This window comes from Puccinia triticina, chromosome 13A (assembly GCF_026914185.1).
Source record: "Puccinia triticina chromosome 13A, complete sequence".
Taxonomy (NCBI): Eukaryota; Fungi; Basidiomycota; class Pucciniomycetes; order Pucciniales; family Pucciniaceae; genus Puccinia; species Puccinia triticina.
The window spans coordinates 2,145,432-2,173,192 of NC_070570.1; the positions used below are offsets into that span (position 1 = coordinate 2,145,432).

General features: G+C 47.9%; 6 protein-coding genes across 6 annotated transcripts; 3 read left to right on the forward strand and 3 right to left on the reverse strand.

The window, feature by feature from the left end:
- Window positions 1-5,085: 5,085 nt before the first annotated feature.
- PtA15_13A217 (uncharacterized protein) lies at window positions 5,086-6,474 on the forward strand (the record flags this gene model as incomplete). The annotated part of the gene is made up of 2 exons (XM_053162393.1): window positions 5,086-5,617; window positions 5,705-6,474. 2 exons carry the CDS (start codon window positions 5,086-5,088, stop codon window positions 6,472-6,474), a joined length of 1,302 nt encoding a protein of 433 aa, XP_053026373.1.
- Window positions 6,475-7,464: 990 nt separating this feature from the next.
- Window positions 7,465-9,734, reverse strand: PtA15_13A218 (uncharacterized protein; the record flags this gene model as incomplete). Its single annotated transcript, XM_053162394.1, has 9 exons — window positions 7,465-7,603; window positions 7,679-7,742; window positions 7,809-7,917; window positions 7,992-8,157; window positions 8,218-8,330; window positions 8,410-8,494; window positions 8,576-8,847; window positions 8,915-9,615; window positions 9,713-9,734. The coding sequence occupies 9 exons, from the start codon at window positions 9,732-9,734 to the stop codon at window positions 7,465-7,467; spliced, it is 1,671 nt and encodes a 556-aa protein (XP_053026374.1).
- Window positions 9,735-10,514: 780 nt separating this feature from the next.
- PtA15_13A219 (uncharacterized protein) lies at window positions 10,515-12,599 on the forward strand (the record flags this gene model as incomplete). The annotated part of the gene is made up of 9 exons (XM_053162395.1): window positions 10,515-10,571; window positions 10,761-10,916; window positions 11,014-11,046; window positions 11,143-11,269; window positions 11,350-11,462; window positions 11,533-11,596; window positions 11,687-11,722; window positions 11,820-11,869; window positions 11,958-12,599. The coding sequence occupies 9 exons, from the start codon at window positions 10,515-10,517 to the stop codon at window positions 12,597-12,599; spliced, it is 1,278 nt and encodes a 425-aa protein (XP_053026375.1).
- A 6,475-nt stretch (window positions 12,600-19,074) lies between these two features.
- On the reverse strand, window positions 19,075-20,601 carry PtA15_13A220 (uncharacterized protein; the record flags this gene model as incomplete). The annotated part of the gene is made up of 5 exons (XM_053162397.1): window positions 19,075-19,156; window positions 19,236-19,563; window positions 19,626-19,907; window positions 19,977-20,094; window positions 20,362-20,601. The coding sequence occupies 5 exons, from the start codon at window positions 20,599-20,601 to the stop codon at window positions 19,075-19,077; spliced, it is 1,050 nt and encodes a 349-aa protein (XP_053026376.1).
- A 1,853-nt stretch (window positions 20,602-22,454) lies between these two features.
- On the forward strand, window positions 22,455-24,133 carry PtA15_13A221 (uncharacterized protein; the record flags this gene model as incomplete). Its single annotated transcript, XM_053162398.1, has 8 exons — window positions 22,455-22,464; window positions 22,557-22,595; window positions 22,679-22,967; window positions 23,034-23,291; window positions 23,371-23,442; window positions 23,506-23,799; window positions 23,873-24,007; window positions 24,088-24,133. 8 exons carry the CDS (start codon window positions 22,455-22,457, stop codon window positions 24,131-24,133), a joined length of 1,143 nt encoding a protein of 380 aa, XP_053026377.1.
- Window positions 24,134-25,727: 1,594 nt separating this feature from the next.
- PtA15_13A222 (uncharacterized protein) lies at window positions 25,728-26,402 on the reverse strand (the record flags this gene model as incomplete). Its single annotated transcript, XM_053162399.1, has 4 exons — window positions 25,728-25,856; window positions 25,961-26,053; window positions 26,172-26,259; window positions 26,344-26,402. 4 exons carry the CDS (start codon window positions 26,400-26,402, stop codon window positions 25,728-25,730), a joined length of 369 nt encoding a protein of 122 aa, XP_053026378.1.
- Between the last annotated feature and the right edge of the window lie 1,359 nt (window positions 26,403-27,761).

The window sequence follows — 27,761 nt, forward strand, 5'->3', positions numbered from 1 at the left end:
GGTTCGCTGGACCAGAGCAGCTTTGGAACACCCAGTGGTGTTGTTGCAAAGACTGCTTTATTGAAGTTGAGTCTGAATCTAGAGGCTGCTGATAATACAGACATGAGCCATTTCATGACCCTGATCCACACAGAATCAAGCAGGCCCCCCTGGAAGAGTTTTGGGATCTGTGAATTATTCACAGATTCCAATGGATTTGGACACTATTCCCACTGTCCATGTGACCAACACGAGGAACAGAAGTTATCTCCTCCGCACAGCACAACACTCAGGAGCCCCATCAATATGTAGGTCCCCTTGGCTCCACAGCACTTCACAGCAAAATGTCTGGCCAGCAATACAACAGCAGTTCTTTCTCCCCATCAAGTCATTGACTACCTATTATGGTTTCCCCTGCCACAACTGCCTCACCAGTTGATCTGGCCACCAGTGGTACTATCACCAGAAAGGTGGGCACCAATATAACAATATGCAAGCTAATTTCTAGTATAACTTGTGGTCAGGCACCACTGGTGGTACGCAGGCAGATGACAACTCTCCGTCATCCACCTGCTGGCCTGCAAATTATTGTTTTAGTCAACTTGATTGACTCTGAAAGCTGGATATCCAAGAGGTCAGTGATGGGAATATATTCCTGTGTTGTGGATCTTTGGTTCATCTCAGCTGGGTTTGGTTCAGAAGCAGATCTGGCCCAACCACCCGCAATCTGCCTGGCAGCCAATCATTGTGAGGTTGAGGTGACATAATACACCGTGTTTCATGCAACAGGTAATCTTCAAACCCAGTCACCTCCACTCTTGGTTCTGATGACTCTGATCATGATGAACACATCTTCTTGAGTGAAAATCACCTAGTTCCAGACTTCATGCATTACCCAAGATTGTCCCCAGCAACTGCCTCCACTGGCACTTTTGGGTTCAGCTGGGTTCCACTCCAACCTCCAAAAGTGTGATAAGCTATTATCTTTTCAACTGCCATTAGGAGTACCCAGTAGATCTTATATATATGTGTGTGTGTGTGGGTACCTTTGTGGAAGTAGATTAGTTTTCAAATTCATCATGCCTGCAGCCTCTGAGGAAAGGCTCCACATCAGCCGCAATGAACAGAAATGATTGGAACACATACTGAGAATGGTTAGCCGTTTGTTGGTGTTAACCCACCAGAATAATCAAGTATTGGCTCAAGCAGAGATAATATCATTTTGAGATCACTTCAAGCTAGCACAAGACTGATTCCAAACTAACACACAACTCATATCTGGCAGCGTTCCTGAAAGAAATTACCATCTGGCACTCTCTGGAGAGTGCAACCATTCCCCCCCTGGTGAGTGAGAGTATCAAGGGTCTATTGTACTGAATTACCCAGACTACTGAGCTGGCTGTTTGGGGGTACCGGGGCAAAGGTGGTCAAAATATTTCTTGGGGTGTAAGAAGCTGAGGAACCCATAAATGGTGAACCTTGGTAAATAAATTTTTGGATCCCCTGGGAAGGTTCTTTTTGGCCAGTGGTGGTGGTGTTCAAAGGTATGAGTTTGTGGTGTTGTTGTATGTTCCTTTTTTGGAGACAAGTCACAATCCCTCCAATCTTGGGAGAATGACTTTTTTTTAGCAACAGTTTAACAGGAACTGTCATGTGCCTTTCTCTGTCACTTGTATATTACCTGTCATTTATCAATTTGTTCAGGTACTATTTGAAAAGACAAGGACAACCATGGGATTTGAACCCACGTCACAGTCATGGTAAAGACCTGCTCTACCGCTGAGCTAAGCCGTCTGATGCATGGTGTACGGAGGCTCCAACACCCCCACCTACGCCAAGCATCAGAAACCCCCAGTTAGGGGAGCCCCCTATCAATCCATGACTAGGCAGCTGCTCCCCCCGGATTAGCAAGGGGACTAAATCTTGTGCTAGGAGCTAGCGCTGGGCTCATAACCTGAAAAGACAAGGACAACCATGGGATTCAAACCCACTTCACAGTCATGGTACAGACCTGCTCTACTGCTGAGCTAAGCTGTCTGATGCATGGCGTACAGAGGCTCCAACACTATTGCGCAGTAATTGTTCTTTCTATGACATAATAATATCTCTATAACTTGTTCAAAGTGCTGCGGGGTGCGGAAAGTAATTTTCATGCCTTACGGTGATATTTTCATATGTAACAAGGGATTTTTGTGCTCCGCAGGGCGCAGAGGGTACTCTTAAGTCTCAAAGGGTAATAATGTATCTATATAATTATAAGTAATCTATAAGTTTTGATGATATGTCACAATGGCTTGTGATAAGTAGCCAGTTGACAGGATTCCCCACTAGATTTTAACTAGAGGTGGTATGGTTGTGCACCTCAGCTTTTTTTCTATTTTGTTTCCAAGTTTTGTTATCTTGCAAATGTTACATGTTTTCTTACCAGAATTAAGCTTTTCAATGCACAAAAAGGAGCGGATTTGTCTCTAAAGAGGAAGTTTTTATGGATCAATGGTTATTGTGTTTTAAAGGCTTATTTCAACCTATGACAGTGTAGTCTTTGTATGATTATAAATAGTAAACACAGCTACTTAGCAGAATATCTCTACTTGATTACCAGCTTCTCACTCAGTCAGCTTAATTTCAAGCCTATTCCTCTCTTTGAAGTTCCATCGTGATTCTTGTTGAGATTTTACTTGAGGACAGAGAGATTGAGAGGCGAGGCGGAGGGGTTGACCAAGGAGCTTTGCTGAAGGTTGATGGCTCAGGTGGGGCTAGAGTGGTTTTGGCTCAGACTCAATGATTTTATTTCATACTTGAGGAGCGGACACATATACACAACTAGAGAGCCCCCTGCACAAGATCCAGAGGGGGCCTAACAGCATGCACTGCCAGCATAATTGGCTGGGTTGAGGTCATCCCAGTTAAACTGGGATGAAATTAACCAATTTAAACTTGGTTGATCTCAACTGATGAAATATAAATCCAAGGTACCCCCCTTGGGTTTATATTTCCTTGGATGAGATCAACCCATTTAAAATTGGTTGAGTGCATCCCAGTTAAACTGGGATGACTTCATCCCAGCCAAATATGCTGGCAGTGATGTAACACACAAGACAAAATAAACTAACATCTGTAAGAAGTCAGTGACAGGGACAGGAACTGGAACTGGGGACAGGACAGGAACTGGGTTAGGGGACAGGGACAGGAACTGGAACTGGGACAGAGGACAGGACTGGAACAGGGAACAAGAACAGGTACTGGAACTGGAACTGGGAACAAAGAAAGTGAGCGGACTAAAAGCTAAGATTCTGACAATTCTTGACCCAACCCCTCAGCATTAGTCACTGGTGCTGCTCAACAGAGTTCCCATTTCAAAGGATGTCAACCTTGGAGACACTCAAAGCGTCCAAAATATTTCACGGAGAAACAAAGAGACAAGAATGAATACCACATTTATGAGAGCACAAGCTGGAGGAAATGGTATTGAATATTGAATAAAGAGACACTCCCAATGGCAAAACTAGAGTAATATTTATGTATGGATACCACAGAAAAGCTTTGAAAAAAATACAGTGGCCGACCTGATTGAGAAGAGATGGGAAAGGGGCATCCGGTACATTCAGACGCACTTCAATTACCTCGATTAGCTCCCAGCTGCCTCCCAAAATTGTTGGAGAGGGTGCCTCATCATGTAGGTGCCTTTGCATACATCTGGCAACTCAGCTTTCAAGTGTCGCATGTCCTGTAGCTGGTGACGCGTTGGCAGTGTGGACACAGCTTGTCCGGAGCGCAGCGGTCCAGGCAACGGCCAGACCTATCCTCTCGCCGCAGCCAGACATAGGCCTGCGCGGCAGCTCGGCTGACATGCAGGTGACATGTTGGCACCCGCATTGCCGTCCCAGCTGTGCCCCAATTGCGGCCGAAACTGCACCTGTCGGCCCGCGATCACCCGGAATGACATGTACATAGTTCAAGAATGAAGACCGGTTCGGAGGGTACATCCGGCCGGGCCATGGTCGAAATGCAGTTTGCATGGGCCCGCACCCGGGCAAGCTTAACAAAGCCTCCCAGTGAGGCACCCGGGCCGCGCAGTCAAACACGGATCTGTCCAGCTGTCCGGGCGCGCTCCCAGAGCATACCGCCCGGACTTTAGCAGCCCGAAAGCTCAGCGCTGGAACGGTGTTTCTTGACGGCCCCCTTGCAGAGTGGAGGCGGGCTGCGCAGTCCGTCGGCCTGTCACTGTCAGAGCAGTACATCACACTGAAGCCATCGGATGTAGGCTTCACAGACACAAGCTTCGGAGCCTGCTGCGCCTGGCACCTCTTCCAGCGTATAAAGCTCGGGAAGCTCCAGCACACTTCAGAAGGAGGTGGGTCCGTCCTGGAGAGCAGAGATTGCGATCTTGGTTATCTCATTGTGCTCTGGGCTTCAAGCCAGTAAATAGTCCTGATCCACTGCAAAAAAAACTTGGTCAACTGCTTGCAGTTGACATGCAGGATACTCAAGCCAAGCTATCATTGTAACTCCACCTGAATGCACAAGTGCCTTTGTTGGCACAGTCACTGTGCAAGGTGCACAGTGACTGTGCATTGACACTTTGGTTGAGTCAAACCTTGGGTAAGGCTGTTGTAACACCACAAGCTTCCTCAGAGTTACCGCATGTCAACTGCTCACAGTTGACACAGTTTTTTTTGCAGTGATCGCATCTGTTTATTACCCCTATTTTAGTCCCGGTGCCAGGCGGGCGTTTGAGAGATGCTCTCCTCTAAAAAATCATGCTTTATCTCGGCCATCCTCCTTCTTCAAGGCTCCATTTGCAAGCCGGTGGAGGACAGCCTTTTGGACAGAGTTGAGGCAGGAAGCAGTGCTAAGTCCGGTAGGTTTTTCAGCTCTAGAGAAACGCTGGGAGTGTCCAGGGATCATGGCGCTAACATTGCCATGTGATGCATGACCACCCTTTTACAATTTTTTCAGAGTTGATGGGAGGCTGTCACAATGAGCTGTCTGAGATATCCTTAGGTAAGTCCGAATGACTCCAATTATGGGTGTTCTGTCAAATATTTGATAAAGAGTTGACTTTCCTTGGGTGGTATAGATCCAAAGCGAAGGGATTGGGACTCAATGGTTGCGTCTGTTGACCGTCTGGAGGCAGACTATCGGGGAGTCAACATCAAGGAGTATGAAGATAAACACGCTGATGAGATAAATGTGATACGAAAAACCATCCAGGAAGTAAAAGGCCTGCACGGGAAGATGGAGAAGATTTTTGGAAAGCCAGGTATGGAGTTTGAAAATACTTTGGACATGCCACAGGGATTGGGGGACTACGGGGAATCAATACGGGAGCTTTTGAACATCCTCATGAAGTTCTCGAGATATCCAGAGCCGATCCATCATCTGCAGATAGCTCAGAAGAATTGCATACTCGAAACCATCAATTACATCCGCAGATACAAACTTGCTACCGCTGAGGATTTGGAGAGACTCCAGAGGGAATTTTCTAGCGAGGCGGGGTTGGAGTGGATCTCCAACGCAATCGTTTCGGTCTTTAGGACAGAGACAGAGATCTGGAATACGCATCTTCATTTGCCGTTGGATGAAGAAAAACTGAAGCACTCTCTTCATATGGTGCCCATTTACGATGTATACAAAGGTTAGTGGCCCATAACTCTGGAAGAAATCCCCCGCTTGGACTGACTAGCTGATAACGCATGGTGGAATGGAAATAATGCCTCTGTAGGTCTTGGGAAGAGCCAGCAAGATTTTGTGCTGTTTGGTCTGCTCATTGAGGAGCACGGAGTCCAAACGATTGACGAGTTTTGGAAGGAAAGCCCGGCCACAAGGCCGTTCCCCAAGGCCACGATGGAGCAGATTCCCTTGCTGCTCAAGATGCGGAAATACCTTGCGAGGCAATTGCACACTGGCCGTGCGGACAAGGCCGCACGCGACGCCTTCTTTTATGAGGCCAGAGATGATTTGATGCGGATGATGGCGCTCTACTTCCGCCCGGGCTACGTTGACGAGCACTACTCGAGGGACGAGTTTCTTTCCATCTTCAGTCTCAGAACGTCGACCCTGAAGTTCATCACCGAGAGGATCGGCTCCGATTACGTGCGAAGGATTGGGAGGAAGGAATCCGACGAGGGTTCTGCTGGCTTTGGAGTCAGGTACCAGTGGCACCAGCTTTTCCATGACAGTATTCGGTGGAAAGAGATGCTGCTGTATCTTGTCGAGCATGCATCCAAGTTTATGGGCAAAGACCACGAAGTGTCGGCTGATGTCCTCGGAGACATAGGGACAGTGTATTTGAACAAGATTAGGGGGAATTTCGAGGCTCATAAGGCATTGATCAGTGGGCTAGACCGCAAGAAGTTAGACGAAATGATGAATCTGAATTTTTACAAAAGTATGATTCATAACCATCAACATGTTATTGAAAGCTTGCCCCAGCTAGAAAGAAACTTGAAGGCCTTGGGCATTCATCCCAAAGAGGCCGGGGGTAATTTGTGATTGATCACCTGTTTGTTCTCTGGAGTTTTTCTGGATTACTACAATGGTACATATTGTGTTTTGAATAATTCTTGGACATTTGGTTAATCCCCCCCTCCATCACAAAAACACCAACTTCACTTGATGTACGCCAAAAATGGGGTTCACTCACAGATTCTACTCATATCCAGCTACCAGTGCCTCCCAGACCCCATAAGTGTAGCTTTTGGACTTTCCGGTGCAGAACTGATTTTGGAAAAGTGTCCAAGCTTTTTTCAAAACACAATATCTTCAAGTGTTGTTTATCTGTTTTGCTCTTTCAGGCCTCATCTTCAATCCCCAATTTGGATTTTTGCTACTTCTTTTTGCAGTGATTATCCCTTGTGATGGGTGTTCGATATCCATGTGTTTTTGTTTCTTTGCATTTGACATATAGTTTCACTTAGCGGAATTCATCTTGTTTCGCCCATTTACTTGATTACCAGTTAGCCACTGAGTCCATTTCCGTTCCCCCCAGCAGTAGATACGAGCCATTACCATCGTGTCAGGTCCCATCCGCTGCATGTATGTCACTGGCAGGTGAGCAATGATTGGGATCCTTGGCCATATTTTCCTGCTCCTGGGGCCCGATCTTATACCCAAGCATTGGTAATAACACTGCCCGTCTAATTACAAGGCTCAGGCAAGGAGCTAGAGATTGAGTACATAAGTAAGTAAGACTAGCATCGGGCTCTCCTGCGGGTCAGTCTGGTGAACTACATGATAATATATTGGTGTGTATGCGAATCATCTTCGTCTTCATCAACAACAAAGGACAACACTGGACTTGCTCTAACAATCTATGCACCTTACAGGCTAGGACACTTTTTTATATACCGCTGATGATTTTCGAATTCCGGAAGAATAAAGGGAGATGTGTTGGGTAGAAGAGTACAAACAGATAGAGAGAAGCAGACGAGAAGAAAAAAGGAGCAAATAAGGCACGGAGAGAGGGAAGAGGTGGGGGGACGGTTACTTGCGATGAGACTGGAAGAACTTGATCAAGCCTTCGGTGGACGAGTCGTGGCCTTTGACGTCCGCGGGCGAGCCGAGCTGGGCCAGGATGTTCTTGGCGAGCACTTTGCCGAGCTCCACGCCCATCTGGTCGAACCTGCAATGCCGGGCCCCAGCAGCCCAAGCGGTCAGTTTCGGCAGACGAGCGAGCACAGGGTGTGGAGACACTCACGAGTTGATGCCCCAAATCGCCCCCTGGACGAAGATCTTGTGCTCATACAATGCCAATAACCCTCCTGGAAACAAGCCGCGTCAAAATGATGGATTTACGGATTTGGGGAGGCAGGCGGGGGACGACTCACCTAGTGTTCCTGGAGTGAGCTTCTGGAACATGATCGAGTTCGTCGGCTTGTTGCCCTCGAAAACCTTGCTCTTGGCCAGCGACTCGTTCGACGCAGCCGGCCCGAGCTCCTAAACCGCCCCAAAAACGCCCTTCCGTCAGCTCTCCACGCAAAAAAAAGGATGAGGGCGCATAAGGGCGTTACCTGCTTGACGGCTGCTTCGTCTTTCCCGAATGCCAAGGCTTCCGGCTGCGCAAAGAAGTTCGACAACAGAATCTCGTGGTGGCGCCCCCCTCCGATCGGGTTTAAGGTCTCGACCGGGGCAAGGAAGTCGCAGGGAATGAGCTTGGTGCCTTGGTGGATCAATTGGCTGGAGCAGACGCGTGTTAGTTCAGAAGGACCAGACTGTAAATAGTGAAGAGGGATTCACTAGAATGCGTGCTGTCCATTCGTCCCAGCTTGGCCCCAGATGATCGGGCCGGTTTGATATGTCACCCGTCGTCCGTCCTTGGTAATATATTTACCATTACTCTCCATGTCGCCCTGAAAACACCAATGCAAATTCTCTGTTCAGCTGCCCAGCTGGGAGATCGCAATGGACAAAGCCAGAAATATGATCTACTTGTTGGAAGTAATCTGCAAACTTGTGCAAATATTGGTCGTACGGCAAGAGAGCATGGGTCTGCGCGCCATAGAAGTTGTTGTACCTGGGCGAGCAAAACACGGCTCAGCAAGCAGGTCTGGCCAGTGGATCGGTGGGGACGGTTTTTGTTTTTGTTTTTGCTCACCAGATTCCAAGGAGAGCCAGAATGACGGGCAAGTTTTCTTTCAAGGGGGCGGCCTTGAAGTGGCGATCCATGGCATGTGCGCCTTGAAGCATCTTTTCGAAGTTCTCGTAGCCGATGTAAAGCGCGATGCTCAGGCCGATCGCACTCCATAAACTGTATCGGCCTCCGACCCAGTCCCAAAACTTGAACATGTTCGCTTTGTCGATGCCGAATGCAGTGACCGCGTCGGTATTAGTGGAGAGCGCAACAAAATGCTTGGCCACATGTGCTTTCTAAAAATAAAAAATAAAAATGTGAGGCTGTGATGGACCAGAGACATGAGGTGGAAGAGTGACTGACGTCTTTGGCGAATGAGAGGAACCATTCTTTGGCGCTGTTTGCGTTGGTCAGGGTTTCTTGGGTGGTGAAGGTCTTGCTGGCGACGATGAACAGGGTGGTTTCGGGGTCGCACTTCCTCAGGATCTCGGCGAGATGACTGCCATCGATGTTGCTGCAGAAGTAGGGGGTGATGGTGGGGCCGGTGCGAGCATAGAAGCTTAGGGCCTCGGTGACCATGACCGGGCCGAGGTCGGAGCCGCCGATGCCGATGTTGACGAGGGTGTCGATGGGCTTGTTGGTGTATCCCTTGTGGGAGCCCGATCGGACGGCCTCGCTGAAGGCCCGGACATGGTCGAGCACGCTCCTGACTTCACCCACGCCCTCTTCGTTGGCCCCGTACCCCTGGTTGGAGGTGTCCCGCAGAGCGACATGGAGCACGGCGCGCTCTTCGCTGGTGTTGATGTGCTGGCCGGCGAACATGTCATCTCTGGCTTTGGAGACGCCGGCCTGGTGGGCCAGCTCGAGAAGCTTGTCCCACACCTGCTGGTCGATGAGGTTCTTGGAATAGTCCAGGAAGATGCTGGTCTCCGTGTTCGGCGACTCGAAGCGAGTGGAGAACTTCTTGAAGCGGTCGGGGTCGCTCGCGAAGAGCTTGGAGAGCACTAGCTCGGCCGAGGCTTTCTGGTCGTGGAGCGCTTGGAGTTCCTTCCATGCGGGATAATCTAGAGATCCGAGCCGGGACAGGTCGGAAATAGAGACGAGAGGCGTGAGCTACAAAGTGGATGCAAATGGGGGGGATGATGATGACGTTGGACATGCCTGTGGAGAGTTTGCCGGCCATGGTGCTGGGGGTGGCATTGGTTGGGAGGAGAGTGTGGGCGGGTGAGCAGAGTGCGGGGTATGGGGCCAGTTCGGCTGATGGATGGACTCACCGCAAGTATTGCTAGGGTTTGGGAGGGCTGGGGAGGGGCAATCAGAGTTGGTCTGGTGGGGCTGGTTTTATGGCGGATGAAGCGAGAGGTTATGTATGGTCAACAGCCGGGGAGGGGAGCGGATGACGTCGATGACGACATTACCTCGCGGGCGGAATCCGGGATCGGTGCTACCCTCCAGGAAAAGGGAGCAGCCGCTGGGGCATGGCAAACTGTCGAATGTTTTCTCTCCCTCCACTCCTGGAAACCCCATCTCGCTCAGCAGCACTGGGCGATAGAGTTCACCCCTGGGAAAACCCTCGGAAAGTTTATGTATGTAGAGCCCCAGCAGCCCCGCCGATCATCCAGCCGCAAGCCACGGCCTCGTGAATAAGAAGGGGGCGACCAACAAAACCATCGGCGCCACCAAGTCCTCATCCACTCTGTCGAAAATCAATTTCTGCAGCCACTACATAAACATCCCCCTGGAGATCGGCACCCCATAGCCTTTTCTTCTGCAATCACTAAGCTTAGTGTGAAGCCAGACGACCAGCCAGATCTCAAGGTCGTCTTGCGGCTTCGAGGGGTTTGTTCCTTCGATGTTGAGTCGAGGATGGCAGTTTTGGGCCGGAGGACTGCAAGGGGGAATGCAAGCTTGTTTATGGATATAGACACCCAAATAGCCCAAAGTGTGGACCTGGGTTGACTGGATGAAAACCTACAATGAAAACAAATCGATTTCGCCGGAGATTATCGGAGAATTGTGTGTGAGAGGCGTACGGGCCGGGTCGGGCTGGCCGACACAGGCTGCGGCCCCGTAAACGGCGAATCGAGCAAGTCCACCACCATCTGTCTAGACAGTCACAGAGCAGTGTATGTAGAACCACACAGTGAGTAACATGATGATGTCATTAAAAGTATCGGGACTTTCACTGAGCTTTCTTCCGATTCCTCAGATGAACCGAACACTCATATCACGATCGAATGGGCTCGCCCAGGTATCACGTGATCACACCCACCGTGGACTAGCTCGCCCCCTCCGTTGCTGCTCAAAGGGCGTCCAGGGAAGAACGTACGGATCTGTCTCCTCGGCGTACTCCAAACCAGTCGACGTGAGTCATCATACCCCCGCCCTCTACTTGAATCGCCCCATATCGTCCCGAAAGTGACCTTCGGAGGCGTGTTGTTGTTTTTTTTTTTTTTGGCCAGGGATTCACGGGTGCCATTGGAAATACCCCGTTGGTGAATTTATTCGCGTGGTCTTCATTTGTTTTATTTGTCGGCCTCACGAACCGCTAGTCCACTTACTCCGTCCGCGCCGACTTGGGTCGTGAATAGATACATCTGAAGCGGTTGTCGGACCTGACCGGCTGTGAGATCTTCGGCAAGGCAGAGTTTCTGAATCCCGGAGGAAGCGTCAAGGACCGAGCGGCTCTCTGGATCATCAAAGATGCCGAAGAACGGGGTAACTTCCCAAGTCACTTTTCTCGACTGGAAGCCGTTGTTGACCAAATGAGCCGTCCACCCCCCTCATCATCAACGCAGGAGTTCTGAGGCGCGGCGGAACTGTGGTCGAAGGGACCGCGGGTAACACTGGGATTGGGCTGGCACATCTGTGCAGAAGCAGAGGATACCGATGCATAATCTACATGCCTGACGTCAGCCCTTAGCATACTCCCTCTGGAACAGGGGACTGGCAACCTGACGCGAATGTTTGATGCTATCCAGACTCAAAGCCCCGAAAAAATTAATGTGCTCAGGAAACTGGGCGCCGAGGTCCACCCTGTCCCAGGTAAGAGGACCTCATGCTCCGCTTCTCATGCTTCCTAACTCGCAGGTTCCATCTGAGTCTTTGTTTGCTCGCCTTACCATCTGGTCACAGCGGTTCCGTTCGACGATCCCCAGAATTACAACCATCGTTAGTGACTCCGCCCGCCGTTGCGCTATCAAATCTGAATCTTCCATCTTTCTGACCGCCAACTTCACGCTTCAAAAACACGGCGAAACTTGTTCAGAGGCGGCCCGATGTGCTGAAAGCATGGAAAACGCAGTCTGGACCAACCAAGTCAGTCCTATCATTGAAGTTACTTCCCCTACGCGGGCGAAGGGAAAATAACATAAATCGTGGTTCCATTACTGGGGACTCATAACAGTTCGATAATCTAGCCAATCGACAGGCTCACATCGAGACTACGGGGCCGGAGATATGGGAGCAGACGCTACCGGTGGGGGGTGTAGATGGCTTTATATGCTCGACGGGGACAGGCGGCACCTTAGCGGGGGTGACGAGGTACCTGAAAAGCAAATCGAACGGCAAAGTGAAATGCTATCTGGCCGACCCGCCGGGGAGTGTCCTGTACAACTACATCCAGTCCAACGGGCAAGTAACGGACAAGCGGGAGGGCGGGAACGGCAGCGTTACCGAGGGGATCGGGCAGGGTCGAGTGACGAGTAATCTGGCCCCGGAGGTCCGGGATCGCCTGATCGACGGGGCCTTCTACATCCCCGACCAAGACTCGATCGCCTTGTTTTACGAGCTCATCGATCGGGACGGGTTCAGCTTGGGCCTGAGCTCGGCGTTGAACTTGCTCGCGACCGTCAAGCTGGCCGAGAAACTCAAGCACGACCTGCCCATCGCCGGCCCCCACGCCCCCAGGAAACTCAACTTGGTCACTATCCTCTGCGACTATTCGACTAATTATCAGTCCAAGTTGTTCTCCAAGTCTTGGCTTAAATCCAAAGGCTTGTTCGACTCAATCCCCGATCGATTGAAACAGTATGCCGTCCTCGAGTAACGGCTTTGTCAAGATGTAAGTAGAAGAGGCAGAGTAAACCGTCGGCTCCGCAAGGCTGAGCGGACTCATTGTATTGTGTATCTATTTATTTCTTTGCTTCATCTTTTTTTGGTAGCAACAGTGCTGGAGATAAGGGGAAATTCCTTGTTCACGCACTGCAAGAAAAAGTCAAGCAACTGCAAGCATTTGACATGCAAGAACTCCAACCAAGCTTGTGGTATCACACAAGCCTTTGTCAAGGCTTGCTGTTTACCAAGCTTCAATGCACAGTGACTCTGCTGAAAACGCTTATGTGTGTTTGGGTGGAGCTAGACCAGCAGTTCTGCAGCTGTGACCCACATGTCAACTGCTAGCAGTTGCTTGACGTTTTCTTGCAGTGCATGCACTCATTTCTGTGTTATGTGGATATGGACAAGGACACAATGGAAGAGCTCAAGATTGCAGGCCAGAAGCAATTAGGCACACAGACCGGAGCACTTGGGTGGTGTGGGTGTCAAGGGAGCCTGTGGCCTGAGCAATGGGCGTTGGGGCACAAGGGAAGTTCCTTGAAGGGAGCTTGACTAGATGTGAAGCAATAGAAAAGACAGTTGGTGGAATGGCCTGGCTGCTTGTGTAACAATTTGATTCATGCTTACTAACCAAATTATGGTTAATTACGGTCCCAGATTACTCATTGGGATTTTCCTTAAATTCTTATGATGTCATGATTGTTTTGTTTCTGCTATTCCTCTGAGCTTATCTGTTTACTTTCTCTCCTTTGTTCTCTCTTTCTTTTCCTTCCTCATCTCAATATTCTGGTTCATTACAACCTTTTACTCAAAATATTATTTGTGCAATTCTATCCCTTATATTTACAAAAACCTTACCCTTATCTTTGAGCTTCTATTGTGGATAAGCATACATAGTTCTCCGTTAAACTACATTCTAGCACATAGAAATCTTCCTCTTGGATAGATTTCATAGTCACTAGCAAACAGAAGTAGTCTGGGCCTCACAGCTTGCCAAAGGTGCCAATGATGGCTGGTGGAAGCAATAAGGGCAAGATGACAATGAAAGTGTATGTGCACAGACAGATTTGGTTGTGGGCTGGAATGAAAGGTCCAGTTAGAGATTAAACACGGTGGACTGGTTGGTTGGGCGGAAGCTCAAACACTGCCGCAGAAACAAGCAGATTATTTCAGCCGGGTTGGTTCAACGGTGTTTGAATCATGTCAGTGGGTATTATGTTGTTGTATGAGCAGGGTGCAAAGAACATCTTAGCAGAGCCTGGTGCCTCCAGCACCGGGATTTGCTGGCTACTAGTTGAACCACTGCAAGTGGCCAGGTGATGGGCTGGCCGCAACAGCCCACCACTGGCACAGAATTTTCCTGCTATAAAAGAACTGAGGCTGTTAGATAGAGATGACAGTCCAAATCTGTGTATATAACACATTCCTTTATATTTGTATACCCTTGAAAATGCCTTATCTTCCTATCCACAGGGGAGATCACCCTGCATTTGCTGCTGCACCCAATCCACCCACTTCTGATGACTTGGCAAGGCAGATGAATTATAGTGAGTCCCTGATCAGCAGGGATTGTAAGCTTCTTTCCCCTCCCTCCAACTGATTTAACCATTCTGAAACATGATCTAATAGCGGGGTTCACATTGCAAAAAAAGCAATACTGATTTTGTCTGCTCATGCACCTGTGAGTAAGGTTTATGCATTGCAGATTGCTTCCAACGGGGAGCTACCCAGCCAAACATTTTTGCTTGCTTTCTCAGGATTTTCAAAAGCTGCATCTGCTGGTTTTGGTGGCTGATTTTCAAAATCAGCCTTATGTGAACCCCCCTGACCAGGGGAGATATTTTCCCACTCCCCAGGAAGTGCCCTACCTAAACTTTTTTCCATAACTGTACTGGCGGCCTTTGGTAAATGAAAATTGGATAGGTATGAAAAAGACTGGAAGTCAGCTGGGGAAATCAGTTGTAAATCTTCCTGAAATAAACCATAACTTGCCAAGAAATCATCCAGAACTCATCTAGAATTCATCCAGAACTCATCCAGAATATAGGCCTTTCTTGGCTCCATGACCAGGGTTTCCTTTTCATGGAGATGTGGAAGGCCCAGCCTGTGATATTGTCCCCCTCATGTACTCGCGTACATCAGGGGGACAATTGGTGTCTCAACACAAAGGTTTTACTTTTCATGTGGCCTTGAAAGGCCCATCCTGTGATATTTCCACATCAACATATGTGCATACATCAGGGTGACTATTAGCAAAGTGCAAAAAAGTTCACTTGCATGTGCGCATGTGAACTTTGAAAAGCAAAAAAAAGCAAAATTCACCAGATCATTTTTGTGAGGAGGCAAGGATATCTGGCCAAACTGGAGTGGCACCACAGTCCAACCTTGACTTAACTCAGACTTTCACCCTATTAAAAAGGTTTTTCCCCATTTTTTTAAGCCAAATTCAAAGTGATTCCCGCATTTCCAAGAAAATGGGTTTAACTAATTTTACTGCAACATTACCACATTCCAAAATTCTAAGCCCAATAGTACCAAGTTGAATTTTACTTTAATTTTGTACATGAGGGCATATTATGTGAATTACAAGAAACCCATTTTTTCAGAGGAATTACATTTGAGAATGTCAATTTTGCTTTGCTATCCTTCAACATCAGTAAACAGGAGCAATTGATGAGTTGGATTTGGATGAAATATCATTTCATCATATTTTTTCCTACAGTTGTACCTAGAAAACAAGAGAATTCTACACAACATTGTATTGAGTCCCAAATCAATTCTGACTGACTTTTCAATCACTTCTCCATCCACTTTACAATTCATTTAGGGATGAGTTACTAATCCACATCAGGCCCACATCAGGCCCACATCCGACCAAAACTCACATAAAATTCAGCTCTGGCACTCCCTGGGGAGTGGGAACATATCTCCCCTGGTGCCTAATTGAAAGATTTCAGATGAAGAAGAGTTTTATTGCTAAGTTAGAGTCTGTACATCATGCTTATACGTGTCTAGTAACAATAATCAAAAGAGGTAGTATCTTATTTACCTAAGAGCAGGCAAGAGACCGCTCTCTACTAAGAATAAGAATGAGAGATAGAAAATGTGTTGATGCTGACTTGGATTGAGTAAGATCAATCTGTCAAACAGCTCAACACATTAGATTTTGGAGATTTTCTCTCATCTGAAAGTGAGGCTCTAGAGTCCGTGTGCTCTTTAGCCTATTTGGCCCTTAGGGTCCGTCTGGTTTGCCTTTGGCAAAACGGCGGAGGAACTGCATGATTTTTTCTGTTATAAAAGACTCACTTTCCTCATCAACCTCTTGTTTCTTTTGTCTAGCTTGAACAGCATCACTCACCAATTGGCTTCCCTTCTCTTTGAGAGGAATTGGTTCAGACGGTCTTTTCCTTTGCGTCTGTGACTTTAGGAATTAGGGATTTGGTGTTAGCCTGATCTGATTAACCTTGAGTTTAAACATCAGCTACTCACTTTTTGGTGTTAGCTGATATTCTCGCGCTTAGTGGCTGGGGGCCGGGATTTTCCACAAGCCTGAGTTTGCTGGTTGTTAGGATTGAATCTGCAAACATCAAATTGATGTGTCAGCTTTGCAATCCCACGGAACCAGTTTTGGACTGCGGAGATGGTTTGCTTTGCTTACCATTTTCCGCAGCTAGTGGAGATCCCGACCGCTTTCCCAATTTATGGGACTGCAGCCGTTCACCTAGGCGTGTAATATCACACTAATCTGTATCCCATCCCATCCACAGTTCACTCAACCCATCCAGTGGATTCAACTCAGCTTGGTGAAGCTCTTACTCCTTTTTTTTGCAAGCCTCTTACCAGTGTTTATCACTCAAAGTTTGTTTCCCCCCCCCCTTTTTTCCATTGCCTCTGGGTTTACACCACTAACCTTGTTTTTTTTTCCTATTTCATGCACCAGACCCCGGCCAGTTGACAGCAATGGTCAGGCAAGAGGCCAATGCTCCCTGGGCATAACAAGTCTAGCAGCAGCTCACCAGGATTAACTGGCAATTGGCAAACATGCGGCGGGACAGAACTTAGCACAAGTCCCTCTCCTGCCGGGGGCACAGCACAAAGTGCCTCGCATGAAGTGCAACCTCCCCTGCGGGGCTGCCTCACTGGGAGGCTTTGTTAAGCTTGCGGCGGGACATGGTGGACATGCGCCATCAAGCAGATCAGACCAAGGCTCAAATGCAGCGCATTGAGTTGGCCACCTTTGGACTCCTCCAACTTTTGCGCCCAGCCACCAATGATCTCTTGACCCAATAGGGGGTTTCAAAGTTGGCCAGATGCAACTTGCATGCACTTTTGCAAGTTGGTGTTCAATTTCATTCTTGAAAACCGAGTTGCAAAAGTGCATACAAGCCACACTGTACTACACCCCGTAAGCCTTCTTGATTTTTTTTTTTTTGGAAATTTAGCTAGCTTAACTAAGCCTCTTGAACGGAGGGTCCGGGGAACCCCGCCCGGAGGGCTCTCCGCAGGAGAGGCTTATGAGTTATGTCTTGATTTAAGCAGGAGCAGAAAGGATCTGCTACACTAAAAATCCCAACCAATATAGAAAAACTGAATACACAGAGCTGTAGGTTCTGTTCTTGCAAGGAATTTGAGCCACTTATATATCTTGTAGCCAGAAAAACAACTCCTGGAGTCCCAAACAAGTGGAGCCTCATTTGGAAGACTTGTGCATTTTTGATCTTTTGAAAAGGTCAACAGATTGAGATAGAAAAAATCTGAGTAGACCAAAATGTAGAGAAAGAAAAGTAGCATAGGGTACAGATAGGGCATATTGGTGGAGAGGCTGGGGGAGGAGCTATAAAATTTTTAAAAACCTCTCAGCCAAATGAACTTTCTGCTCCCGCGTAAAATTTGGGATAATGCACAAGTCCCTCCCTGCGGGAGGGGCGGCTTCGCCGCCAGCCACAGCGCTCCCACCAGGGGGGACTTGTGTTAAGTTAGGAAATTTAGTGTTCAATAAAAGCCCTTTTTTTTAAAAAAAAAAGTGCAGTTTGGCTTTTAACATTGCGCACTATAGTATATACCTACAAGTTGAAGTATATCAAAAAGATGACTACAAGCCTAAAAAATTGACAACTCTACGTTTGACAAGTGCCTATAATGTTTCCATCTTTAGATTAAACTAGCTTTGAGAGAGGAAAATGGAGAAAGAGGGGACTAGTAAGGAAATCAAGGGTTCCATTGGCACCTCTGGCGATTCTGAATTTCTTGTTCCATTGATGGGCAATCTTTTGACCAAGGTGAATGAGCAAACTTTGTATCAAGTTTATTGATTGTCTTGTTGGATGAAGACTGTTCATGTAGAAGGCAAACACAGCAGGATTGTGCGGATGGTAAAGCAGTATTGCATGTCTTAGAGTCGTGGCTACTGTGGCATTTACTACATAGTGGATTGTTTTTACACCATTTAGCGGTATGGCCAATCCTCCAACATTGAAAGCATTGCGGGATTGATTGGGTGTGGTGAGCCCCTCAATAAAGTTTGTGCTGAAGAAAGAGTCCGTTTTTATTTATTTATTTTGAGTGCAATTTTCTTGTCAAGGATTTGTAGAACAATTGAACCATTCTTTTTCCCGTTTTCTGCCGGGTTGTTCAACCAATGTGCTGATTGGATGAGAGCTGGATCAATTTGATTTTGGGTACCAAGGGCTTCCAAATGGCTTCTGTTGTTGGGGTCAAAATGTGACGGGATGGCGTGTAAGAGTACCGGATATCTGTTTGGAAATGTGGTGAGGCTAGGGCAAAAAAGGCCTGTCCAGTGATGTTTGTTGTCAAGCACTTGAACACCAACTTGCAAAAGTGCATGCAAGTTGTGTACGGCCAACTTTGAATCCCCCTAATACCAACAGGCCCAGCCACACCCACATGGAGCTCAGCCGAAGCGACCCGCACTCCACCCTCGCTCTCCTTACCTCCGCTTCCACCTTTAATAAGTGTAAATAAAAGCTTTCAAATTGTTAATATTGAAGATGCTGTATGCTGTCACCAAGTCCGTCTAGAAGTTCAAACGGGCTCTGTCGCCGAGTCTGTTCAAGCAAATGAACTCAGTCACTCACTGAGTCTGCTCAAGTAAAATCACCGAGCCCAAACGAGTCTGTTAAAGTTGATTGAACCGCCTCAGCGGCATAGTCCGTTCACGAGTTGTGCACCAGAACGGACCCGCTGACTCATCTCAGCTAGTCCATTCAAGCGGATGTGATGAAGCAGGGGTCTCACCCAGCCCGTTCAAGTGATTATATAAGAGGGACTGGGATAATACAATTAGGAGCATCGGCGCCGGCGTTACATTGCATACCGACGGCGGCGTCTGATCGGATGGCAGGTATTTTCATGGTTGGTTGGCCACCAGAGTTTAGTTATTTGTAGATAGAGGATGAACGACAAGGAGTGGGATGAGTAGAGGCACAGTTAAATCATGAGTCATTATTTTAGATGGTCTTCGAAACGGAAGCAGCTGATTGACCAGCAGCCTTGGCACGTTTTTGAAGCATGGCAAATGATTTGTTTCCTCTAAATGACGCAATACAAAATAGTAAGGGTCAGCGTTGGCCATGTGTTGAAATAGGGAGGCAAATGGACGAAAACGAACCGAATACCACCACCCCAGTGTCGTTTGGCATCCTCGTATTTCTCCAGGAAGTTCACCTTGACAGCGCTGACCAACTTGGCGAGCTCGTTCTTGTCCTCGCTTCGGATGTCAGTGAAGGCAACAACGGCGGCAGTCTTCTTGTGAACGACGGTACCAAGTCGGGCCTTGTTCTTGACGATGCAGTAAGGCACGCCCATCTTTCGGCAGAGAGCAGGGATGAAGACAACCAGCTCGATGGGGTCAACATCATCAGCAATAACGACCAGCGAAGCCTTCTTGGCCTCGATCAGCGCAACGATGTGGTTAAGACCGTATTTGACGTAGATGGCTGTCGGAGTAGGTAAGAATCAGTTTTACGTGGTCTAGATAGGTGGGCTCGAAAAGACCTACGCTTCTTGCCGATGGGTTCGCCCTTCTTGGCATCACCCTTGGCAATAGCTTCGGCTTGGGCACCAAGACGAGCCTTCTTTTCTTGACGGGATTCGGGGCGGTACTTGTGCATCAAGCGGAAGAGTTGGGTGGCGGTGTTCTTGTCGAGGTGGTTGCTGAATTGAGCAATCGATGGTGGGACCTTCAAACGTTGGTTAAGGATGACCTTCTGACGCTGAAGACGGACGTATTCGGGCCATTTGACAAATCGGGTCAAGTCACGAGTAGGTTGAATGTCCTGACCTATGTAGGGGTCGTCAAAGAGTGTTAGAGGTGGCTTGGCAGAGTGATACGCGATTGAGAATGACTTACCGATCCCGAAGTTCTTGGGGCGACGTTCAAGAAGCGGGTTCTTGGCGCTCTTGCTGTTGCGTCCAGGCTTGGCCGACGTAGCGGCAGAGGGGTTCTTCTTGACAACTTTCTTGACTGGCTGGGATACGAGAATGGTCGGACAGCAAGGAAAGACGAAAGGATGAATGGGGTCATTGAAAGGGGGAGAAGAACAGGTTTATCCAAGTCAGTGACTATCAACATAGCACTGGACCAGGCTGTCTAGCTCTGCACCATCTTTCTAACAGGCTTTCGAGCGGGAACCATCATTTCTGAAACTTTCGGTTGCGATAGACTTCTGCACAGCATCAGTCGAGCGAGCCTCAGTCAAGATCAGGTTCCCAAGCCTCCCCTTGTACACACGTACCATCTTGATAACTGTCGGTCTTGAGGTCGGTCTTGAGGGTGAGCCGGTAGAGTCGGGGGAGTGCGCCGGTTGGCCGATAACCTCGGGGAAGGATGTGATGTGGTGATGGAGAAACAGCGGTACTCGCCGGCCGGATGGTGGTCTCACTAGGTTTAACCTAACCCATATACGCGGGCCAAGGCGCGGAGTGCGCCACCCCCGCACCTCGCCCACTGGCGCGCCGGCGCGCACACAGGGCATCCATCCCGCGGATTCGCACCTCGGATTCCGAGCCCCCATCTCGTGCTCGGTTTCCCGTCTCGATGAACGGAACGGACCAGCCACCGAGAGGGTGACACACTCCCCTCTATGCCCAAATGCCCCGACCTCCTCGATGACTGCAGGTTTATGAACCCCCAGCGGGGCAAACCCCGCCAACTTTGCGATCAGTCGAGCGGGGGTTGGGAATGTGCCAGCGGCAGCGGGCTCTAGGATTGGCCAAGCGGGCATTGGGATCCTCCCAGCGCGCTTGGCCTTTTTCAGCCGAACTTGGGCATGTACCTTTTTGAGATCGGATTATCTTGTATGCTAACTGGACTAGGTTAACTCTGTGATTCTGGTGAGGGTGCCGTCCGACAAGTGTTTACCACTCCGCCCGAGGGAAGGTGGATTATCAGAAAAACCCCGACTCACAGGGAGTACTGAAGGCGCTTCCCCCGGAGCTTTAGCTAGTACATTGTCACTCTAAGAACATGGGGCTGGAAAACACGGGAGCAGTAGATGGTTTAATTTTCTCGACGGGGACATGCAACCGAACTCGAAACATTCTCGAAAGTATTCATTCCGGATACAATTTGGTCCTCAGACTCATCAGCGAGCCTTTGTAGGAGGGCAATTGTGCCACTTAGTGGCAAACCTCTGCATGAGACTAAAGATCATCACGGAGACGCGGGCCGGCGGAGCCAAAGGCTTAATAAGATGCGATGCCATCCGTGGTTTGGCCTCGCCAAGTGTTTATCTCTCGATTAAACCTCTACTCCGGATTGAGCTACTAGCTTAGCTAAGCCCTCTGACCTTCTTGCACCTGCACTCCGTGCGTGCGCGCGAGTGTTCTTTGAGCTATCTGAACTTGGGATCACGAAGGAATAAAGCATGGACTGAGTCAAAGCGTTTTCAGATGGAAAAATGCTGGACGCTCCAACCGATCATCGAACCCCAACCCGCGAAAAGGATTCATTCTGCGAATCTGTCCACGGGACCAGCTCTTTGGGCCAGCGAGTTCCCGAAGTTGCTGATTTGCAAAGCGATTCGAAATGGGAAGCTATAAATGATGAAGAGCTTACTGGGAGGCCACGAATAAGTCCAACACCCCCACGTGAACGACTGATAAGCCAACCCCTTCATCGTAACACTATCTTACGGATATTCTCTTTGTCTGAAAACTCCGACAAGCCTTAAATTTAAAATTGGATATAAGCCGGAAAATTCTTCTCTGATTGACGAATCGCCAGCTCAGTGCTCACAACTACTCTGGCTGCCCGGTAGATGGTAGATAATTTATAAGTATTTTATTAATCTGACACGCTTTTATTGTATAAAATGTCCATGTCAATATTTCAGATTGTGAAGGTGTTTTTACTAGCTTTCATCCTCTGCGAGGTTCTTTTTGCATCATCTTCGGGGCTTCCTTCGAAGTTACACCGCGGAAGGTCCAACTTAAGAGCAACTCGTCATAGTAAGCAACGCGAATCACATTCACAAATCTGCGTATGCATGTTTCATTCACTGATGTGAATTTCCTAAAGACTTGAAAATTAGGAGTTCCCCTCGAAAACCAAGACAAATAGCATATGATCCAGCCGCAGATTATGACAATCAGGATGCTAATTATGCTAGTGAAGATGATGATTATGCTGCTCAGGACGCCGATTCTGTCAAGGAGGATGCCGATTACGCTAACCAAGATGCTGAATCTGCTAAGGATGATGATGATTACGCTAACCAAGATGCCGATTCTGCTGATGAGGATGCCGATTACGCTGCTCAGGACGCTGATTCTGCTCAGGATGATGATGATTATGACAACGAGGAGGACAAGGACGATTACGGCGGAGATGACAGCAGGTGAGGGATTTCAAAGTCATTCTCAGGTTTGATCCGTATCTTGTCATGAAAATTTATCACCTTTAATACCTTCATCATACAATTGGCGTTAGTTATGAAGCCGAAGAAAAAAGAGACTTGTCTAAAAATCAGTTAGATGACGATTCCTGGAGCGACGACTCCTCTTATGATTCTCAGCCCATCAATGGCTCACAACCTATCAACGGTTCACAAGTTCTCAATGGCACACTTTATAACACGTCCTTTCCGGGAAACGGGACAGTGCTTAACAATACATCTAGTCTTGGCGCGAATCAATCACAATTACTCAACTCCAACGGTTCGCAAGCCCTTAATGGCTCGCTTTACAATACGTCCTTTCCGGCAAACGGTACAGTACTAAACAATACATCTAGTTTTGGTGCGAATCAATCTCAAGTACTTAACTCTTCAGAGATAGCTAGCTTTACTAGTGGTTTGCTCGCCGAGCTCCCGGAGAACGGTATGAAGAAGAGCGAACTTTTGTAGGCCGAAACTTGTCTTCTGCGGCTCAGAACTTTTACTGATTATCCTTCCATATTTTTTCTTAGCTTGGGCTTTTTGCCGGATGATGGCTCGTCAGGCGGCAACAGACAAACGATGGCGCAATTAAATTCAGCCATCGGTACCAAGGCATCCGTTTACGGTTGGTATGCCCAGGCACAGTCCGGGGTACCTTTCGATGGCTCCCAGTTGCTCGCAATAATCGACGACGTCAAGGCCTGTAACTGTGTTTTTCAACCGGCAGTTATGCCGACCGGTGGATGGAAAGGCCTCACAAGCTGGGATAACAGCCAAGCTGTCGCTATGTTCGCATATCTTCCCGCTTCCATTTCTGTGAAACTCGAGTGAGATTGAGTGGAAAACTGACGTAGCCAGGAAACCCAGTGCCCAGGTGTTAAAAAACTTTACCGATGAGGGGATCCCAGTCTGGCTACGCTTCGCTCACGAAGTAAACTAGTTGAGTGACTAATCGAGCTTTACTTTTGATGGGCTATGCTAATCTGGAGTTTTATCTCTTAGCTATCAGACTGATGGTACTTACCAAGGAACTGCGGCCGATTTCAAAGCTGGCTGGGCGGCCATGGCAGACGCGATAAAAAAAATCGCTCCAAGTGTAAAGATGTGGTGGACTCCCAATGTCTCTACAGAAGAAGATTACGCCAAATATGAGCCGGATGACATGAGCACGGTTGACCTGGTTGGAATCGACTTCTATCCCAAGAAATTGAGTGGCTCCGATTTCCTCGACGCCATGAAAGCCTTCCATGATAAGTATGCGGTGGATGGTCGCAAGTTCGCAATCGGAGAGACAGGGTAAGTAAAAAAAAACTGGTCCGTAGCAATGGCATACGCTTTCAAGTTTCTGATCAAGCCGGTATTCGTAAAGTCTTGGCTGGAGTGGAGGCCTGGATGACAAAGTCAAATGGTTTAACGAGATCTGCGACGCCAAGTCCTCGCTGCCGGAATTTGTTTCCATGGCCTGGTTCAACTTCGACAAGGAATACGATTATAAAATTGCAGGGTCAGTCTTCCTAATTCTTACACAATCTCTTGTATAAGTGTTGAGAGCGTTTTTTTTTTGCTTGACTCTGGAATCGACAGGGAACCGACGTTGGATCAGAAATTCACCTCGCTTATAGCCACCTGAAATGGCTGCCAACATCGACATTTTCACATGACTGAAGCAATTATCTTTCTTTATATTTATCGTTGTGATCATATGTATTTTCATTCTGACGGACAAAGAAAAAGTTTTCAGTACCGGCGCAGGAGTAGTTGTCCATCCTTTCGTGTATTCTACATTCTTCGCTTTTCTACAATCCCACTAGAATCCCCCTTCCCACCTTTTTCAGGCCAATCGTTATTATTATTCAAGCAATTTGCCTCCTAAGCTGTCAACGACTATTTCCACCGGATGCCCATCCCCACCGGGGTTATGAACAACAGCCAAGATGCGCGCTACGCATCTGGACGCGTCCTAGTATACTCAGCTGGACGCGTCCTTTTTCTAACTCAGAAACGTGCCATGGAAATATCAAGGGACCAAACAGGATTTCAGCATTGCTTCATAAGTTGAGCATCCGAGGGATTCCTTGTCATCTCAATTATGGTTTTCAAAGTTGAAATTCATGCATGCATAAATGTGTAAATTATGAATTCATAAAACTTTGTTGACTGGGAAAGCCAAAGATTGCCCAAGCAGATTGGTGAGATCAGGACCCTGAAAACCCCCTATAGATGCGGGTAACCAAAAATCAAATATTTTGGCAAAATTCATACATTGGGAGGCACCGGGATTTGGGAATGACTTTTTTGGCTGATTCATACATTTTTGTGCCTATGCATGGAGCAAAATCACCCTGGCGAGCCCACAAACCCCAAAGACAAGCAGGGCTCTGCAGATTTTAGCGTATATAACTGAGTATCAGCAGAAATTCATATATAAGTGCCATGTTTGGTGCCTTTTTGGCCTGCAAACCCCATTCATACCAATTTTTGTGCCTAACATATTGCAAAAAAAAAACCTAAAAATCCATACATTTAGGTTACCCACATACTTTGGGGGTTTCCAGGGTCCTGTGAGATCCCCTGCAAACAAACTTGTATGAATTTAGGATTTGTACATTTATAGATGCATGAATTTTGACTTTGAAGACCATAAATTTGATACTTTGGGTATGGTTAGAATTGTGAGTGCCTCTTTCCTTTTGGGGGGCACTGCCGGAGCAAACCTTTGAGTCCAACTTTGCCCTCTTCCCCTTCGATTGGCGCAATACGTGCAACAAGTGTTCCAACACTCAACCGCACACAACTTAAGAATTCTCAATCTAACACAAGACGGAGGGCCTGCTATTCTGGGGTATGTGGCAGCCACTGAATAATCACATCAAGAAACAAAAATAGTTTGCATGGGCAGGATTGATCCAATAGTGTGTATATATTTTTGTAGAAATTATTACGGTAGTTACACAGAAAAAACTATGTACAAATTCTGAGGTGTGTTATGAAGCCTGTGCACATCCATACAACTGGCTATTTGGTTGAACACCACACTCGTATGATTGTTGATTGGGCTTTGCTTGTCCTAGTGAGAATTGACTCTAACTCAAGTCATCAAACCGTAAGAAAATCCAAAAGGAAAGGGCACAACAATCCATGACAATGATTGCAAGCACACATATGTAATCCTCGAGCCTTGCGTTTGTCTTGCCAAGATCTCAGCATCAAACCGATGCGAATATTTATTGGGATTGAGCGGGGCCTGCATTAGGATTTCCTTTACACGCGACTATTTTGACCCGCTTGACTGGCCCTACTGAATCTCCACCTTCTAGCTTGAATGTTGAATCATGCAATAAAAATGTCCATACCTGTTTTTTTCGTATATAACCAAAGAGGGCCAGTGTTCAGAATTCTGTCCCTTTCTTTTTCACCTTTATTGGGTATCTTGGGGATGAAGGATTTTAAATCGTACCTCGTCGCACAATCTGTACGTAGATAAATGCCCCTTCACTGTACATTTGGCGCGTAGCTCTTCCGAAAGAATGTGAGAAGCAGATTTATCGAACTAAGGTGCATCAAACGAGACAGATCTTGATTTAGCATCTATCGGGCTATGAGCGGCAGTTTTCTGCCGGCGGTCTTCGGATCGGCAGTCAGGGACATGGATTCAAGAGTTTCCTGACCTGCTTGAGCACCGTCAAAGCGAGTTGAGGGTTGATGTGTCCGCTCTGAATGAGTTCGTCGAGTGCGTCCGTCAGCGCAAGTCCGAGACTGCGAAGGGGACAAGGAAGCTCGGGTCAGTCAGCTCGCCTTCGAAAGCGGAGAGAGACCGCAAGGAAGGCCGGAGACGCTCACCTCGATCGACGGTAGAGTTCAAAGTACGGCGCCGAATTGATACCAGTGTTCGAGGCCATGTAGTCGATTGAGGAACGGAGTGGTGCGGAGGGGTTTTGTGCAGCCCGGATCGAGGGCCAAGAGGGCTGCTTGCCCTTTATACTCGCCTTTCACAGCTACTGCCGCAGGCCAGTGATCAATTTACGCAGACATGACGTCGAAGGCTTGCGAAACGTGCACAACAATCATGTGTTCAAAAGTATGTACACCTTTCAGTTCCTCTTCGAGCAGCCTGGATCACGCCATCCATGCGGATCCCAGATTCCCAGTTATCTCGATGGCCATCATGGGATCGAACAAACAAAGAACAAACGGGGTCGAGGGGGAGAGGAGCGCGGTATGAATACTCCAATTTTCCGCACCGCCACATGGTCATTTGGCCGAGTTGGTCTAAGGCGGCGGTCTTAAGATCCTCTAGCGCGAGCTGCGTGGGTTCGAATCCCACAGTGACCAAACCTTTCAAGTCAGGTTGCGCTGCACGTTGGTTTTTCGGCGGATGCGTACGACTCTTTTTTTTCACCAACCATGAAAGAAATGGAGTAGGGATTCACACCTTTTTTCTGACTCTTTCGAAACATCAGGAGGAAGGTCTCCTGCCTGAATGAAGTCAATAGAGCCGAACTGTTTGTGGTTAAAGCTCTCTGTGTCTATTTTTACTTCTTTCTGATGAGGATTCACACCGTCTTTGCACCGCCAAACTGGATAACCAAACATGATAACATGGATATCTCATGTTGCAGGGGTTTTCGTAATTATTTGTGTCGAGCCGGTGCAACTTGAGTGCATGTCGATGTTTGAGAACCGAGCCGCTGATGATTCTGTGCTATTTAAATCCATCATACATACATATCCTTACATTTCCAAGCTGTTTGACTATTTACATCTCTAGGCACCATTGAATACTGATTTCCAAATGAGCAAAGCCATCCAAAGCGCAACCGGCGAAGTTGAACCGCCCGCGAGTCAGCTGAGTTGTGTTGATGAGCAGAACAAACCCGGTGGAGACGATCGAAGCCCTGGACACACTCTCTCCTCTTTGCAGTGGACTTGTGGATCGATGTGGGTACGTCTGTTTCGGATGCATGTCCGCGGGCAAGACAGAGGGAAAACAAATCACACACTGTGCAAATGTTTGGCTTGTGCTAATTTCCGCTACCGTTCATCCATGTTGGACGTAACATACCGGCTCAGAGCTCTGAAGAGGAAAAAGGGACGAAAGGGTGGATTACATAGGTGGCCACCGCATTCGAGATTATGATGGGTTCCCTTCAGACGAAAAGGCTGGAGTGCGTTTGAAATTCTCCGATCTGCAAACCGATCGATCGTAAAGCTAAAGAAAATGAGGATTGACAAAATCATTTGGGATGTGTTCTATTTTG